This window comes from Ptychodera flava, chromosome 11 (genome assembly GCF_041260155.1).
Source record: "Ptychodera flava strain L36383 chromosome 11, AS_Pfla_20210202, whole genome shotgun sequence".
In the NCBI taxonomy this organism is placed as follows: Eukaryota; Metazoa; Hemichordata; class Enteropneusta; family Ptychoderidae; genus Ptychodera; species Ptychodera flava.
In genome coordinates this window covers 5899324-5915349 of record NC_091938.1, presented here as the reverse complement: position 1 = coordinate 5915349, position 16026 = coordinate 5899324, and the positions used below count along the sequence as shown (strand labels likewise).

At 38.7% G+C, this 16026-nt stretch overlaps 2 protein-coding genes across 3 annotated transcripts; both read right to left on the bottom strand.

Moving 5' to 3' along the window:
- Window positions 1-239: 239 nt before the first annotated feature.
- LOC139143376 (Golgi reassembly-stacking protein 2-like) lies at window positions 240-10748 on the bottom strand. Of its 2 annotated transcripts, none has more exons than XM_070713636.1 (8): window positions 10552-10748; window positions 6837-6917; window positions 5906-6109; window positions 5302-5388; window positions 4550-4680; window positions 3607-3748; window positions 2591-2837; window positions 240-2105 (listed from the first exon to the last, which is right to left on the bottom strand). In XM_070713636.1, the coding sequence occupies exons 1-8, from the start codon at window positions 10612-10614 to the stop codon at window positions 1723-1725; spliced, it is 1338 nt and encodes a 445-aa protein (XP_070569737.1). In that variant the 5' UTR covers window positions 10615-10748; the 3' UTR covers window positions 240-1722. The 2 variants fall into 2 exon arrangements, with proteins under 2 accessions (XP_070569737.1, XP_070569735.1); XM_070713634.1 differs by having other exon boundaries at window positions 3607-3751; window positions 10552-10729.
- A 946-nt stretch (window positions 10749-11694) lies between these two features.
- Window positions 11695-15398, bottom strand: LOC139144602 (uncharacterized). The gene is made up of 4 exons (XM_070715316.1): window positions 15156-15398; window positions 13897-14127; window positions 13251-13387; window positions 11695-12512 (listed from the first exon to the last, which is right to left on the bottom strand). The coding sequence occupies exons 1-3, from the start codon at window positions 15169-15171 to the stop codon at window positions 13263-13265; spliced, it is 372 nt and encodes a 123-aa protein (XP_070571417.1). The 5' UTR covers window positions 15172-15398; the 3' UTR covers window positions 11695-12512; window positions 13251-13262.
- Window positions 15399-16026: the final 628 nt, after the last annotated feature.

Genomic DNA, 16026 nt, shown 5'->3' with positions numbered 1-16026 from the left:
AAACGAAAAATACCCACATTTGCCAATCCGTTACATTATCCACTATGCGTTTTGTGTCACATATACCCAACAAAAGCCACTCTGAAGTCATACTCGTGTCTGTACACTCTGAAAGTTGTTTTTCGATAAAGAGGTACACATGCCATCGAGCCAACCAGTAACCAAATCTAGAAGAGTACAGACGTTCTGCTCGTCCCACACTCTGTCACTCTCTCATGAAAGTCTAGACAAGTGTGACGGTTTCGAGAAAGTGTACTTTTATTTGACATTTAATATGAGGTTTAGTGTTAAGTTTTCTTTGCAGGAAATTGCAATCTTTCCAATATTTAATTTTCAATTGGTTTGGTATAACATATCGAAAAGAAAAATTACATTCATTATTCTCTAATAATTTTGATTTTCGGTGCTTATACTCCTCATACACTGTTGGCTGGACGAGCATATGTGAACGATACCAAGACTACGCAAAAAGTATGTTTCGCCTACTGGGGGCGCTGTCCATTTGAATATTGTAGCAAGTTTAGTTGTTTTTTCCTGTGGTATACTTTGGAATTTGGACTCTTCCATTCCAGAAATGGCTGTGTGAAAGGGTGTCAATTAAACATCGTGGCATTACAAATACAAAGCCACTGCGATAGGTATTTTCAATGTGTGCCACTGTCAGAAAAACCATATTCACTCAAGGCAAATATCTGTCAACTTGCTGGGATGTATTTGCATAAAACAAAAATCTGTTTCTCTTTTGCGCGTGTCTTTAAACCAAACACAAAAACCAGTCTAAAACTGGTGAGCAACATTTCAAACGGACAGCAATAAATTAGAAGAAAAATTTGAGCATCTTAAAAAGGCCATTCTCATGATGGATGACTGACCACACAGTGAAAACAAAAAGTTTGCTAAAAAAACAGTGTTTCTGTTATTTGTACAACTGACGACAACAGTCAGGCAGTATTAGCCAGAACTTTCATCAAACCTTGCATCCCTGTAATTGTCAACTTTTGGAATAGCCCTGCTTTATTCAAAGGGTCCCCCCAAAAGGTTTGCCCTATGGTTCAATTACGGTAGGTAGGGTAGAGAGGGTTGGTGGGGATCAGGAGGGAGGGAGGAGATCTCAAGAAACTTGTCATCTGAACGTGGTTACATTTGAGCAAGATGATGTAGATCAGTGGTTCTACTTCGGGAATAAAATGGATGCCATGTGTTATACTGAGCCAGCATGCCAATGAGATCACATGATGGCGGTACAGACCAACCCATCTGTACAAATTCATATGGAAATACACGCATTTCAACGTGCATGTGCGCATGGTTTTGTTTGTACTATGGTCAATTTGAATTCCAGGTTTAGCCTATACAGAGACTAGCTTGCAAGCAGTTCACAGCAGATACTATGCACACTGAATATCAATGAATTATTTACTTGTCAGACTTGCTGAGTGTTAGTACCAAACAATTCATTCATGTGCAAACCTATCATTTTTACACATAACAGGTTTGAAATTCCTCATATTTTGCTAAAAGGTAGCAGCTTATGTTTGTAGCACAAAGGTTTTGATAACGATAGTTGTACGCATTTTGCTTTTATGATACAGGGCTAGCAGAAGAGAAGGAATATTCAGGATTTGAGAGTCTCTATGATTAATGCCCATGAATAGTGCAAGCAAAGGGGCTGAGAGCAAAGAAGTCAGAGGTCAAGGGTAAAAAGGTCGGAAAGGTCATCTATCACGATGAGGCCACCTGGTCTTCGGCTGGCTGCTGTGTTGGTGCAGGCGCTGGAGCCGCAGCTGGTGCCGACACCGGGACTTCGCTTGGTGGCGCTACAGCTGTCGTGATGGGAAACGAAGGGAGGGGTGTCGGGCCGGGGATCGACCCGATAGACGCTGGTAGGGATCCCGGTGATGGGAGGGTGAAGTTTGCCCCAAGTGAAACTGGGGGCATTGCTATTGACGAGGGGAGGGTGAAAGGTGGATTGGGTGTCGCCGTTGACATGGTTCCTGCATTGGCTGCGGCAGCGATGTTGGTTGATGGATTCGTCAGTGCCTGAGTTGGTGGCATTTGAATATTCATATTGGGAAGTCCAGGTATGTTTGGTAAAGTCATTGGTGCTGTGAAGGAAAAACAATTGAAAATAACATTTCAATGTACAAACTTGTAACATAGAATGTTCCTGCAAATATTTTTCCAAAGGTCAGGGAATACAAATGGAAATTCTGAGAGCCTGGGCAATATTTCTTTCTTCCCAAAGGTCTGATTTCTTTGGAAAACCAATCATAGGTAGCAAAGTCAAGTAACAAGGGATCTCTGTTGACATTTCACATGTCTATCTTTAAAATTGCCTTGCACAGACCACACCACAAACATGTATACATGTATGACTGGAGAAACTATGTAACATTTGCCTGCTTACAGCCCTCAGCAAAACACAGCAACTTGGTTTTCAATCTTCACTATTTAGAAGAATTTGTGATTTATATCAGTGATCATGACAAAAATCTATATATATCTGTTGTAACAACTTCAGGACAAAACATGACAAGTTTCTGGCTTCACTGAAGGTGCTGTAAGCTGTGGTACGTGAACTTGGGCTTACTTGGTGGTGAAACCCCCATGGGTGCCATCCCGGGTATCGCTGTCGTGCTGGGTGGTGAAGCCGGTGTGTAGGCTGCCCCTGTCACGGTTGATGGTATGACGGGTATAGTTGGAGTTCCCCCAGCAGTGAGGGGACTAGTGACACTACTGGGGACAGCTCCTGCAGTAGGTGAGCCCAGTGATAGTGCAGATACTCCGGTTTCAATTCCTGCTGTCGACACCGGCTGGGGGGAACCGGAAAGTGACACCTGGAAATGAACAACAGATTTGGTAAAAAGTAGAGCATCAACTGATCATGTAACCTATATAAAAAGGTGATTGTGGGCTCACATTGAGTTGTGTTACAATAATACACTAACCTAGAGGGCACATTGATTCTAATCATTATAAAAGACTCCCTAGGTCAAGCCAATTACAGCAACAGCAAATATGGGACCTTTTTTCCTTCAAATACTCCATGGAGACTACAGCACTTGCATTTATGGAAAATGATAAGGCTTGTGGAATGATTTTCCCAACTTTCTGACTTTGCAATTGATGTCTCAGGATTAACAATCTATACCTATTCATAGAGAATGAGTCTGCCAAGATGTAGCAACAATGACCAGAATATTTGATCAAACTCTTACCGTGCAAAAGATCTTGAACAAAGCAACCTAAGTGTACTTAAACATCTATCTTCATTCATTCATTTCTTCATTCATTCATTCTTTCATTCAGTTACTCTTATTCTCCATGGAGGTCATACTTTACAAACGCAAGACTGACTTGAGTTGAAATCACGCTCAAAAGTTTTACAAACTTGAAAAACAAACTATCTTTCACAAGTTCCATTTGATTTCACTATAATCTGTTAATTGTCAGAGTATGATATTTATTTTTGAAATATCATAATTATATTTTAAACTGTAACATGATATTAAATAGTTCAATTTACTTGGCAAAGAAAGGATCTTATAGCATTATTTATACACTCACTCATAGGCATTTTATCATTTCCCGCTTGATGAGACTTACCTCTGAAAATCCATCTGCAGCTGGACTACCCGGTGTTGGAACAGGTGAGGGTACAGGCTGTGAGGGCGCTGCAGCAGCTGAACCGTCAAATGGCCGTGTTGGAATCCTATGTAAGTAACCGTAGCCTATCCCACAGCCGATACTGCTGGACAAGATCAAAGGAAAATCAGTATATTTCATCTCCTACAGTGGATAAACACAACAACCACTATCTAAGATACACAGTTTTGACTCTTTTGGCTAGGAGTCACCCAGTTTCCATATCTGATACAATCGGATATTAGCAGCATTTTATATTTTATCCAAGAATTTTCAACACATTTCCATTTACTAGATAAGATGTTTTTTTGTTTTTTTCATATTCAATAAATCATCCAACAGATGGAAGCCAAATTATGAGGTAACCACTAACAATTACCCTATGGAGCAATGAGGAGTAGAGTGCCTTGCTCAAGGGCACAACACTGTGATAGAGTCTATAAGTTGCCATCTTCCAACAGCGAGTCCGCTATACTGGACTCACCAGGTCTCAAACTCACTACCCTCCAATAGCGAGTTCAGTAATATAACCACTGGCCCTCAGTGCCTCCTCTTTTTTGAGATTCAGTGAGTCTGCTGACATTAAGGATTATTTCAGTAGTAAAGGATCATAGCTGACACACTTTATGACGTAATTCTCTGTCAGCAGTGCCTGCAAATTATTTCTTCCATCAGCTATATTGAATTCTAACCATCTGATAGCAACTCAATACCTTCAAACGTTTCTATAATTCAGAAAGTCTATGCATACCACAAACATTCAAACCCCTTTCTGTAAATATATTACCAACAGAAACTCAAGAAGGAATTTGTTAATCAGGAAAACCTGTCAAAAGATCAGTGTTCTCGCCAGAATGGTGGCTAATTAGCATATTTATTTGCATATCAATTATGTGGTGCCTACCTTCCATCACCTCCCCAATTTGAATTTGGTGTTAGCGTGACTTCTCGAACTCCATCAGTTTCTGTGTTGTACACGTACAATTTCAAAGGTCTACCTTCATGCGATTCTATCAGTGAAAACAGATCTTCAGACTGCATGGAAATGAAAGTGAATAATAAAGACAAAGTGAATTCTTTGATCCGACAGAACTTCTTTATTTATCCTGGAACAAATCAAACTGGAATACAAAAATCAATATTGGCCAAAGTCTTGTATATATTACTTGTTATGGAAAATAATACAATGAAACATGTGCTTATGGACAATTCGCTAACTAGAACACTTCTAAACCCAAGTCATTGGACACTGCAAATTTGTATAAACCAATGTGTGGTAAAAGAAGCATGCTGGCCGTGTTTCCATTTAGAACGTATATGTAAGTAGCAGTGTACTGTATTGGCAGCGTCTATTCAGGTGCACGGGCACATAGAAATCTGTGACTGGCTACTGCAGATATAGGCGACTAATTCATTTAAAGGACAGATATGTTAGTTTATGTTGTCCTTTTAGCAATGATCACATTCATCACTATGTGGTATATCAACCATGTGCAGCACTGGCTTCTATAATTGAAACATTTAAGACAACTTTTGTCTGTTTAGCACCTGCAGTTACTGCTCTGAGTCTAGGTCAAGACACTGTCAACTAGATTTACATTAACTTCCAAAAACATTGATTTTCCTATTCTTGCACAACACTGTAAAGACACTCACCTCATGAAGGACAGAATCTGCTCCGATGATGTAATCTGTGTTTGACCTCAGACCTGCAAAATCAGCCGGTGAATTACGCTGCACATCCTGGAGACCAAAGAAAGAAATCACAACATATTTACAATAATACTCCTGCCATGATCAATTCATAGCTATATCACATGTAACACATTTGTCTAAACACACACAGAGTTCAAATAATTTGGCTGTCTGCAAGTAGCATACAGCACTGATTTTCAAAGCCACAGAAATTATTCAGAAAATTTCATCTCCACTGTTATCAATAGTTGACCTGTTCACAGGTAACTGGGGTGAACAACAGATTATCTCTGAACCCTAACTAAATGGTGACCTACAACAACAATGCAGGGATTTATCCAAAAAATACACGTATGGTTTAACAGTAAAAAGTAGCTTACTTTTATCTCACTTTGCAAATGACAACTTTTTAACCATGCAACTGTACATTGATTACCAAATATGTAGATACAGTAGACCAATACACTATGTACATAGGGCCTACTAACATTATAAAACTATATACTAAAGCAATATGCAAGATTGTTTGGTTAGACAGTATTAATCACTGTAGCACTGGACTCACCAAGACGTGCCATACATTCTCATTGGCCCCTTCAAAGGAACAGAATCGGATGCTAACACCAAGAAGTCCCTGCCCTCCCCAAGCATTGCTGGGGGTCAGCATGACTTCCCTGGTCTTCAGTGACTTGCTGCTGTACACCAGCATCCTCACTGATTTTTCCATGTTGGCTTTCAGGATTTCCTTGAGGATGTCATTGTCCTTGTCCTGAAAATCAAAGTGGAGGCTCAGTGAGTGAGATCTGAGATTCGTCATCAAATCCAGTCCTCTCAACACCTGACAAAAAGAAATCTAGTCTTCTTTGTTTTAACAGCACTGATCATTGCATACATTGTATCTCTTAACACAGACTCTGAAATTGAGCCCAAACTGAGTTACAATGCCAGTATATTGTACTGCATGTTAATTTATATAATAGTACAGTTCGACAAATTTAAATACACTTTCAATGAAAGTAAGAGTGTAGTGGCACCGGAGTAATTTACTTTCTTTACGGTGAATTTATGAATTTCAATATGTATGGCAAAGCTTTCAAGCATTGGGAAAACAAAGATACACCTGATCTCTTGTGTTATTTCCATTATCACAGAACTTTGGGTAATTTGTTTCTCTTCTCAAGTACTAAAATTTGGATGGTGACACCAGATTTTATACTCGATTCAGAGCTTCCTTGAGGGAAGTTTGAGCAAAAAGTTTCAATTCTGCTTTGATGCTTGTATTAGCTCAACGGAAATTACCGGTATGTTTACTCTGGGTGACAGAAAACCTGTTCACCACTTAGTACGTGTAATTCTAACAATGGAAGGTGTATCTTTCCTGATGTACAACTATACGAATGTACTGTACATGTTCTGAGCAAGAGTCTCGTACAGCTGCAAGGGATGTCGTCAGTTTTCAAATTTCCATCAAACTACCATCATACAGATCTACTTACCAGTCTCTGGTTGCCAATGGCAACAACAAAGTCAAAGAATGCCTCCAAGCCAGCCTTGTGTCCAGGAGAATTTTCTTGTACCTACAGATAAAATAAATCATATTCATATTAAGCTTAGTTATCATCATCTTTTCTGCATCATGAGTTTCATACAGCATGCTATGAAGGTCATTTTTGCTTCAAAACCTACTGCATATTATCCATATTCACAGCAGAGTTTGAGCAATTTGACATTTTTAAGTGAAAACTACAGAGTTCATCACAGAGGAAAGCTCTGATCAATCCTGTACTGGAGCAATGACAGAATACAGTTATCAAAGGAAATAAAATGTACCGCATGATTCAAACCAGTGCCATACATTCTACTGAAAGATGTCCATCTTGACAGAAACTTTGATGACAAAATTTCAGATTAATTTTTGGTTTTGTTATCGATTATTTATCATATTCATAAAAATAATTAACACTGAGTATCTTTTTAACTATTGCAAAGAATTCTACACATAAGTTCATCTGACGCTAAACCATGAAACGATGGTGACTAGGTTTGCATTTGGTAATCTACACACTTCAAAAGTGATCTACAAGGAATTGAATGAAATCAGACCTCAGGAATTTAAACTTTGCATAATATTAACAACTTTTGCATATAAAATAAGTTATCATTTCAATTGCAATACATAGCCACAACAGCGCTTGCTTACGAAAAAAATTCAAAACATCTGAATAATGCTATTCATTTATTCATTCTTTGAAAATGTAAAAGTGATCTGTTGTTATGGGACAGTACGTTGTGGATATGAACACTGACTAAATACACTGACTAAACCAAAATATTACGTGTACTGAAACTTGTGACTTAGTCACTAGTTACAAAAGCTGCAAAAAATAACGCTACATATGTATTTTCAGACTGCACACTTTAACACTTTTGCAAATTTATGGCAATCGCTATTTTAAATTGTTTGGGAGACTATAAATGTACATGGAAAAGCTAGAATATTTTATTTACAATTTTATCAAAAAGAAGAGAAGATGATGCAAACCACATGGAAAATTTTGCTCTGTTTTCGTTAAGGGTGTAAAGCAGGTGAATATTACCAGGGTTGACCTTGGCACGCCAATGCAACCAGATTAGGCGAAAGCAGAAATGTTAACATGTTCCAAAACCTTAGCTAAACACTGTCTAGCATACTTTTCACTAAATTCTGCCTGGTAAATGTGAATTACTGGGAGGAAAAAGGGCTGGTGGTCTACTTTTTCACAGTCAATTTGACTTGTAAAGTTCATTGTTGGAATTTCCGCGTGCTGCTTTCATCCACATGTGGGTATACTAATTGACACTCACAGGCACCATCTATTTTAACATCAGCGAGAAAGAAAAATTAGTGCTGGTATCAGTTCTGACTGTGTGTCTGTACTAAAAATTCATTAATTACGTATTACGCAATATTTACAAGCACATGTAGTAAAAAGTGCAGCAATATTTACAGCCTATGTACTGGTACATTAACGGCTATACTACTTTATTTATCTACCACTAAACTTGCTTGACATTGAAGTTACATGTACATATCTCTTGAAGGCAAATTAGGCAAATTAACACTGCGCAGGATACAAAGGACACACTGGAAAGAGAATCTTCATAATTCATGAGAAAATTAAGAGAGTTTGGGACAATAGACGGTAAATTAAAAGCTAACTTGATTATGAAGTTACACATCAAAGGACCAGTATACCCTATGACTGATGCCAATTCTGTTATTTATAACATCTCCTTTGTGTAGATTTAAGAAGAGAACTGTCTTGTGTCAGTGGCACATCAATTTAGCTTAGATGACACATTGCACCAGACTCTCACCAGTCAGAAAATCCAAAAGTCTGAAGTCCTCATTATGTTGGTTGAGATAAGTGTACTTTTCATGAAAATGGGAGAAAGTGAAGCTTGACTAGAAGACTGGTATTTCAGAGCTGTGGATTCATTTTAGTAAAAGTACTGCATATCTGGCAGTACCCGTTCTGCAGACCACTGACACGACTACACTATACTCCACATTATATGTACTCTACGCTATACAGAACTGAACAATATGTATAATTAAGCCGCTGGCGCGACTATTATGAATAATATAACCTAATTAGCTCCCATATGGATCCTAACCCTAAATCCAGAATGTCCATCCATATGGAATTCAGTACAGTGCTACCAGTGAATATACATTAACATAAATATTTATGTATCAAAAAATAATAATTAACACTTTACAAGCTGATGATGCCAGCCCTTAATTTAAGGACAAATTTGTTAGAATTAAACAGCCTTTCATTCTTATGTTCATTGATCCATGAGATAAAAAAAAAATATGGCAAATTGGCAATGCTAAGTCTTGTCTTGCTACAGGGAAAGACAAAAGTTGAAATTATCGGACACAGACGATGTTTATATGTACATGTATCACTTTCACCCGAATCCTTTTTTCGTTCATATCCAAAGCTAAGCATCAACTAATCTCAATTCGTACCGAGGGTGCTACAGTAAATGCAGAGTGAGTTTACGGGAGGGGGAGTTGTTCGAACTTTGCTAGTGAGACTTCGTTTACAAAGAAGTATTTCATGCATGATGTCCAGATGCATCACATGAATGATGGCAACATTTTTTGATGTGCATTATGACAAACATGTTTTAAATTTCATCAATCGCCAATGTACCTTGGATGCATTTTTTACACTAGCTGTATGGGTCCCATATTGCCTTGGAGGACAGTTCTGACGACCCCCCCCCCCTCCCTTAATAAGTACTGTGAAGTACCATGGTACTTTGTTGTCTATGTGGTATGGCGTATAAGATCACTCCATCAAAATAAATTCAACATCCAGTGGAACAAAATCATCCTTTGCATTCTCATGCTTTTTGTGCTGAACACTGAAGACTTTGATTTCTGCTCCTTCCTTGTCCGTCTGAGCACAAGATGGAAGCGAGTCACTCCCATCTCTGCATCTCTGTGGTCTGAGTCACTTTCAAAAGAATCACAAATTGATCTTCATTCTTGTGATACATTATAAGAAAGCATGTACTTTCACCATGAGATATGAGTAAATATGGAGTATCATCATATACCTGTGACACTGTGCTGGCGTACTTGTTTTGGAGTCATGTACCCTTTAAAAGTTGACGTGGCTCGAGCAGTTTGATTATTACTATGTACTTACTAACTGTCATAATATCGTTGGCAAGAGTCGGGGGGGGGGGGGGCACTCTGACGAGTTGCAGCGCTTGAGTCCAACCTACCTATCGATGCCGAATTCAACAACTCTTTCACCGTTGGCGATATTCTGTTTGACAAAGTACATGTATTAAACATGTCCACAGTTTGTCTTTGGCTATTGTCCAATACATACGTACCTGTTTACACGATTACCGCATACTTCACCCTTCGCCTTGCCACACCTGATCACTCTCTGAGCTTGGGTGACCAGCCCTCGCCACTATCCCGGCTAAGACCAAACAACGGGTGACCATAGCGGTCACTATGGCACTGATTTAAGTGAGATAAAAGACCTATGTTTGATTAAACCAATTAAAACCCAAACCATTGCACCTGTTCGCTTTTATACTTCCTGACTCGGTCAACCGCCGAACTGATGTCTGTGGCACTCGCAGGACCCGGTGCCCAAGTAACACATTTTTGAGAGAAAGCTGCCGTTTTCCACTCACCCTTAGGACATGGTATCCCTCGGTGCCACCTCCTGGCACCTCTGTACTTGCAGAACCACCCATGGTTCCGCTGTTCTAGGACGCGATTTATTTTACCTTGCCGCTGGTAAACGTGGTCCGTACAACGCGGTGCACTGAGTACGGCCAGCTGCCTGGAACAAAATGGCGACGAAACATACGTGGCAACGCTAAGCATTGTGGGAATTAGGAAAGCACAGGTGAAAGGTCAGTGATCTGCGACTGGCTCACGAGCGCTCGTTGGAACGGTGACTGACAGCCGTGTTCGTGTAAAGTTCTATTTCTGAGCGTGTGAAAATGTTACCGGATTGACCATACTTCTGAACAAAGATGTGAAAGGAACTGGCGACTTTTCCTCAAATGAAAAGAACAAGAAAGAAAATGAAAAAGAACAACACCGTGACTCTCAATAGTTGTCGAAAACGCAGCACACACTTCTCATCTCATCGGAAATACAAATAAATGTATACATGGTCATGCACATTTCATCATACAGGTTGACGAATTCGAAAGTAGTTTAAATTCATAACTCATTTCATTTTATTTTATTTTACTTTATTTTATTTCGGTGCAATGAGTTGTGAGAAAACGGACCATTTCTGAAAAATACAAATTACGTTCTCAATGTAAAATTATGATAATCAGTCTTTAGAGTGAGCTTAAATGTGGATGCCGACATTTTGTTCTCCGAAGAATATCGTGCAAGGAAGCCATACTGCCTTTCAACAGCTTTAATGCGTTTGACGTGTTATTTTTAATTGATGGGATGGGAAATACCAAAACTGCTTCTATACTCTCAACAATTATATTGAATATCGCACTCTATGGAAACATCAACTCACGTGAATACACTGTCTAATAAAGTAGATTTTATCCGCATGCTGATGTTGACAGACATACCCTTCAAAACTCATACAATAAAGTATAAAGTAAACAATATAATAGCAATATACAATAAAGTTAGTGCTTTATATACATTCTTGCGAGAAAGGGTGTTTATTTCTACTTCGAACTGATCAAGTATGCGTAACTGACCTAAATAAACAAGACGTACAAACAAAATATACACGAATTTTCACTAAAAACCTGATGAAACTTTAGGGGGTCTTCACTGATCGCATCAAATTTTGAACGTCGCTGACACAGTTTATCGTACACCGTGACAACCTTCGTACGAAAACGAATTAACCCTTTGAGTGCTGAGGTCAGTTTTTGTCGCCTTTAAAATGTAAAACAGACAATTTTTTTCAGATTTTTGCCAAAATTTTGACAAAAAACTAGCCGATGGAATGTGATGTCCATTTGGTCCAAAATTATCAAAAAACATTACAGAAAAATTAATAAAATTTGTAAAATGTTGCACTAAAATTTTGGAGGGAAAAATTACAGCACTCAAAAGGTCAAAATATGCAATATAGGGATGTGAGAAATAATTTTACTACGATCAAATGGTACAGCTTCATTAAGGTAGAATGTGCCTCGGGGACAGATATTCGGACTCACGTACAAACTTTTACAATACTCTTTTGACTCACTTATGGGGGCTCATTTTGCAGCTTATGGAATAATTAAGTTTTCTCCGACTTACTTTTGTGAAATTGAAAACTCATTTTTACTTCACAAAGTCAACAAGGGGATAGCAACCGTTTCAAATTTCAAGTGTCACTAAATATTGAGGAATACTTTCTCTTGAATCAAATTTTGCACGGGTAGCTCATATTTTTAATCTTGATCTTAGGAAAACGTTTAAAATTTCCATAGATAAAGTTTGAGCAAAAGTTTAAATCTTTCTATTTCGAGGCGCATACTACCTTAATGTAAGCATTTTCCCCTCGATACTATTAATAAATTTGTCTGGCACTTAGTTTTTTTTTTTTGTATCATTATTTGTCACTGGAACTGTAGTGTACATGGTGACGAGAGTCGACGGTGTTCCGAAGGCCCTGTAGACGAAACAAACATTTTCAGTAATTAAGTTGCTGCAAAGCTAAAATAAAATGTTCAGTCACTGAAATGGAAGGAAACCTTGAGATTTCTCCAATTATGGTAATGTCTCATACACTCACGAATAACACGCCAAGTGTTGTAAGAGGTCAAAGGGTACATGCAGAGAAGTTCTCAATATTGCAATCTGAGAAAACGGACTGTACTTGACAATTTTCCCTCACTGTGACTCTACCAGTAGTCTTGCACTGTCATACGCATGCTCTGCTTGACCACCTGTCAGCCGACTAGCTGTGGGTCCATAGCTGTGCTGTTTTCAGACGGGATTCCTGCCTTTCACGGGCTGATTTTGATTTTTACGCCTTCTATGGTTGAGGGGTTGAAAGTCGTAAAACAACACATCTATATAGACCCACAGCTATCAGCCAACAAGTGATACTTCAGCCATCATGCAGCGTAGTTGAAAATGTCGTTAACTAAATATATACCATCTCAGTGAACTGTTTTTGTGTTTTTTAGGTACTGTAAAGAGATAACTCTCGATTAAATAACTTCGTTGTCCGATTAAAGCTTCATTATGCAAACACATACTGTGGAGAAATTACAGTACCGACTTTCCTCTCAATGCGTCTTCAAGTCTTCCTGTCACCCAACCGTTCTTTAGGTCCAAATACTTCTGGCTGTCAATACCGATGTCTGTATGATATAATTTTGCCGATCAATTGAAAATTACTCACCCATCCACAAATTTACTTGTACATACTCTTGCAGCTTCGTCGAGGCTGTTGACGTCTGGGTGTTTCGATTCCAGTACCGGGTTCACGTTTTGTTCTGAATTGCTTTGACAATTTGGAGTCGGTCAAGAACAGTCTCTCTGTGTGACGAACAATAACACGATCCGTCATGAGGTAAAGTTTTGTTTTACGAAAAACAAAATGATTCGTGGAAATTTGCGACAGACGTAGACTGGTAATATTTACAATCTATATGTGTGTCTGTCTGTCTATCTGCTAGTCTATCTGTCTGTCTGTCTGTCCGTCTGTCTGTCTGTCTATCGGTATCTATCTATCTATCTATCTGCATTTATATCTAGATCTATTTATCTGTCCATCTTTCTATCTATTAAGTATGTATGTATGTATGTGTGTACTTTGATTGATAAGTTGTTAGGTCGGAAGGTAAGTTTGCATTTGAATGTGTCTGTATGTATGACTGTACATTGAGTTCTTACGTATCAAATCAATTAGGAATTTTACACACTTCACGCTAAAAATCATTGATGTCGATAATAAATCTACGTGTCCCCATAAAAATACAACAAATGATCTTTTAAGTCCTTTATGTCCGCTGCTTGACATGCGCAGAATTTCTACTTTGACTTACCGAGACACTGTTTCATGAAGCGTATTGGAGACGTTGCCGTCTTGCCAACGGAGCCTGGAGTCACTTTGAGGAGGGTGTACTCTAGGAGCACGATTACCGACATGACTATCATCAAGATGAAATCAACTAGCAAGGCGAAGAAATAAACGACCAGCCTCAACAACAGCAACAGATAACGAATGCTTTGAATCAAAGCATGGAAGAGAAAGCAAAACGGCGCACTCATGAGATCTGCAAATGGAAAGAAAACGTGGTTGATATGGATGTTCAATGAAAACCTGAGAGACATTAAATGTTATTATATAATCTAATTCTAGGGAAAGATTTAAATTAGGAATCCTACATGCAGTTTCAAAATTAATATGTGAAACAAAATAAAAGGAGAGTAAGCAATTGGACTATATATATATATATATATATATATATATATATATATATATATATATATATATATATATATATATATATCCACAAAATGTATACAATATATATATATATATATATATATATATATATATATATATATATATTTATATATATGGCAATATACGACTATTTTGTTTAATTCCAAAGAATAGAAGCTGGTTTTCAGTTTTGTAAACTCCAAACTGTTCCTCATAGGTAGCTGGGGATAAAAATAACTGCACTTGTTTCATGTTAACCACACGTACCAAACCTCATGTCGACTCGCCCTAAAGCGTGTGCTTTTCCATTTCATAAAACTAGTCTCAGTATTATCAGCTATGCTTGTTTGAAAATTTGCAGGATATCTTGATTATCATCAAACGTCACTGTCTTGGGACGTTTTGCCTGTTTAACATCGTTCTAAAGGTCAGCATATTGTTACAGCATACTTCAATACCGTGAACAGATTCTTTCGCCTGGCTCATTGCAAACATATTATAACGATGGCAAAACAAATGAATTGTTTTCGGTGCAAAATATATAAGCTTACGTCCGCTAGCTAACGGCGCTATCAAAGCGAAAACATCGGCTTAGAGTAAACCGATATCATATTTGACAGACATGTATTGCAATGTGCTTCGGCATTATTTTCGTTCACGGATTGTTCTACAGAGCACTCATTTAAATTTATTTTGGTATAAAAAATCAAACAGTAGAGACTTCGCCATCCACAGTCCATGGACAGACAACGAAACTTGATTATTGATGTGGTAATATCTTTTTGTCTAAATACTGCAAACTCTAAAAGCGAAAAAGAGCTATACACATGAAATTTTATTGCACCGAATTCTCACCTTTCACTGGCGGCATCGTCAGGTCGCTGGCGGCTTTTCAAAGCAAGACTGTTAAATTTACGATTGATAGAAGATCGTCGTGACGCTCATGAGATGGAGTTGGAAAAAACTTGTAATCCCCACCAAGATTTATCTTGGTAGCAGACCGAATTAAAATTTCTGCCGTACAACCGTCACTGGAACTACGGAATGCCGCATATTTCATGTTCGGTATTCGGTTCGAATGCACGCGCACTCTCGTTCCTTGCGTTGACGCGCGCGAGTGGTCAACTTTCGAGTGCGCGGAATTTTCCCTGTTCCCTCTTCAGAGGGCGCCGTCTATGACCTGTGGCTAAGTTCCAGAGACTCGGTCAAGACGTCTCTCCAAATCCACTTGAACTCGCGCTCCGATTGGCTCGAACCACGTAGACCCTAATGCCGCTGATTGGCTGATACGCCCGGTAGAATTGAAAACACGGAAGTTTCTACAATACGCACAAAGCCCGCACACAACAGACTGAAACCGCTTACAATTGAAGTTTTTCGCTTATTTTCCGCATGGAATGCCTTATCTCGGCAGAATTTGCACTGCCTGTCGTAACCGTGTCGATGGAAAACATTTACGTTTTTATTGTTGGTAGGCGATCGGATATTACCCGTCGCCTGCAGGAATGGGGAGGTATAAAAAACGCCGTCTCGGAGCTATCAAGGGCTATCAAGTTTGCCCTAACCCCCTCTCAAGTTCTTTGTTACAAGGTTTGCACCAGATACGACTCCAAATGAGTCGTATATATCTTCATTAGTGAAGCTCATGGTAGGGCTTTTGGTTAGACCGTATCTCAGGTATCTTGAGTACCCATGCAGTGCACAATGCTATTTCTAGTATTTGCAT

Coding starts and splice junctions, on each gene's coding strand:
- LOC139143376 (XM_070713634.1), bottom strand. CDS start 10,614: ATGGGTGGTTCTGCAAGTACAGAGGTGCCAGGAGGTGGCACCGAGGGA. Junction 5,389..5,905: donor AGAATGTATGGCACGTCTTG/GTGAGTCCAGTG, acceptor TTTGGTCTCCAG/GATGTGCAGCGTAATTCACC. Junction 4,681..5,301: donor CAGATTCTGTCCTTCATGAG/GTGAGTGTCTTT, acceptor ATTTCCATGCAG/TCTGAAGATCTGTTTTCACT.
- LOC139144602 (XM_070715316.1), bottom strand. Junction 13,388..13,896: donor CTTCATGAAACAGTGTCTCG/GTAAGTCAAAGT, acceptor TTCGTCACACAG/AGAGACTGTTCTTGACCGAC.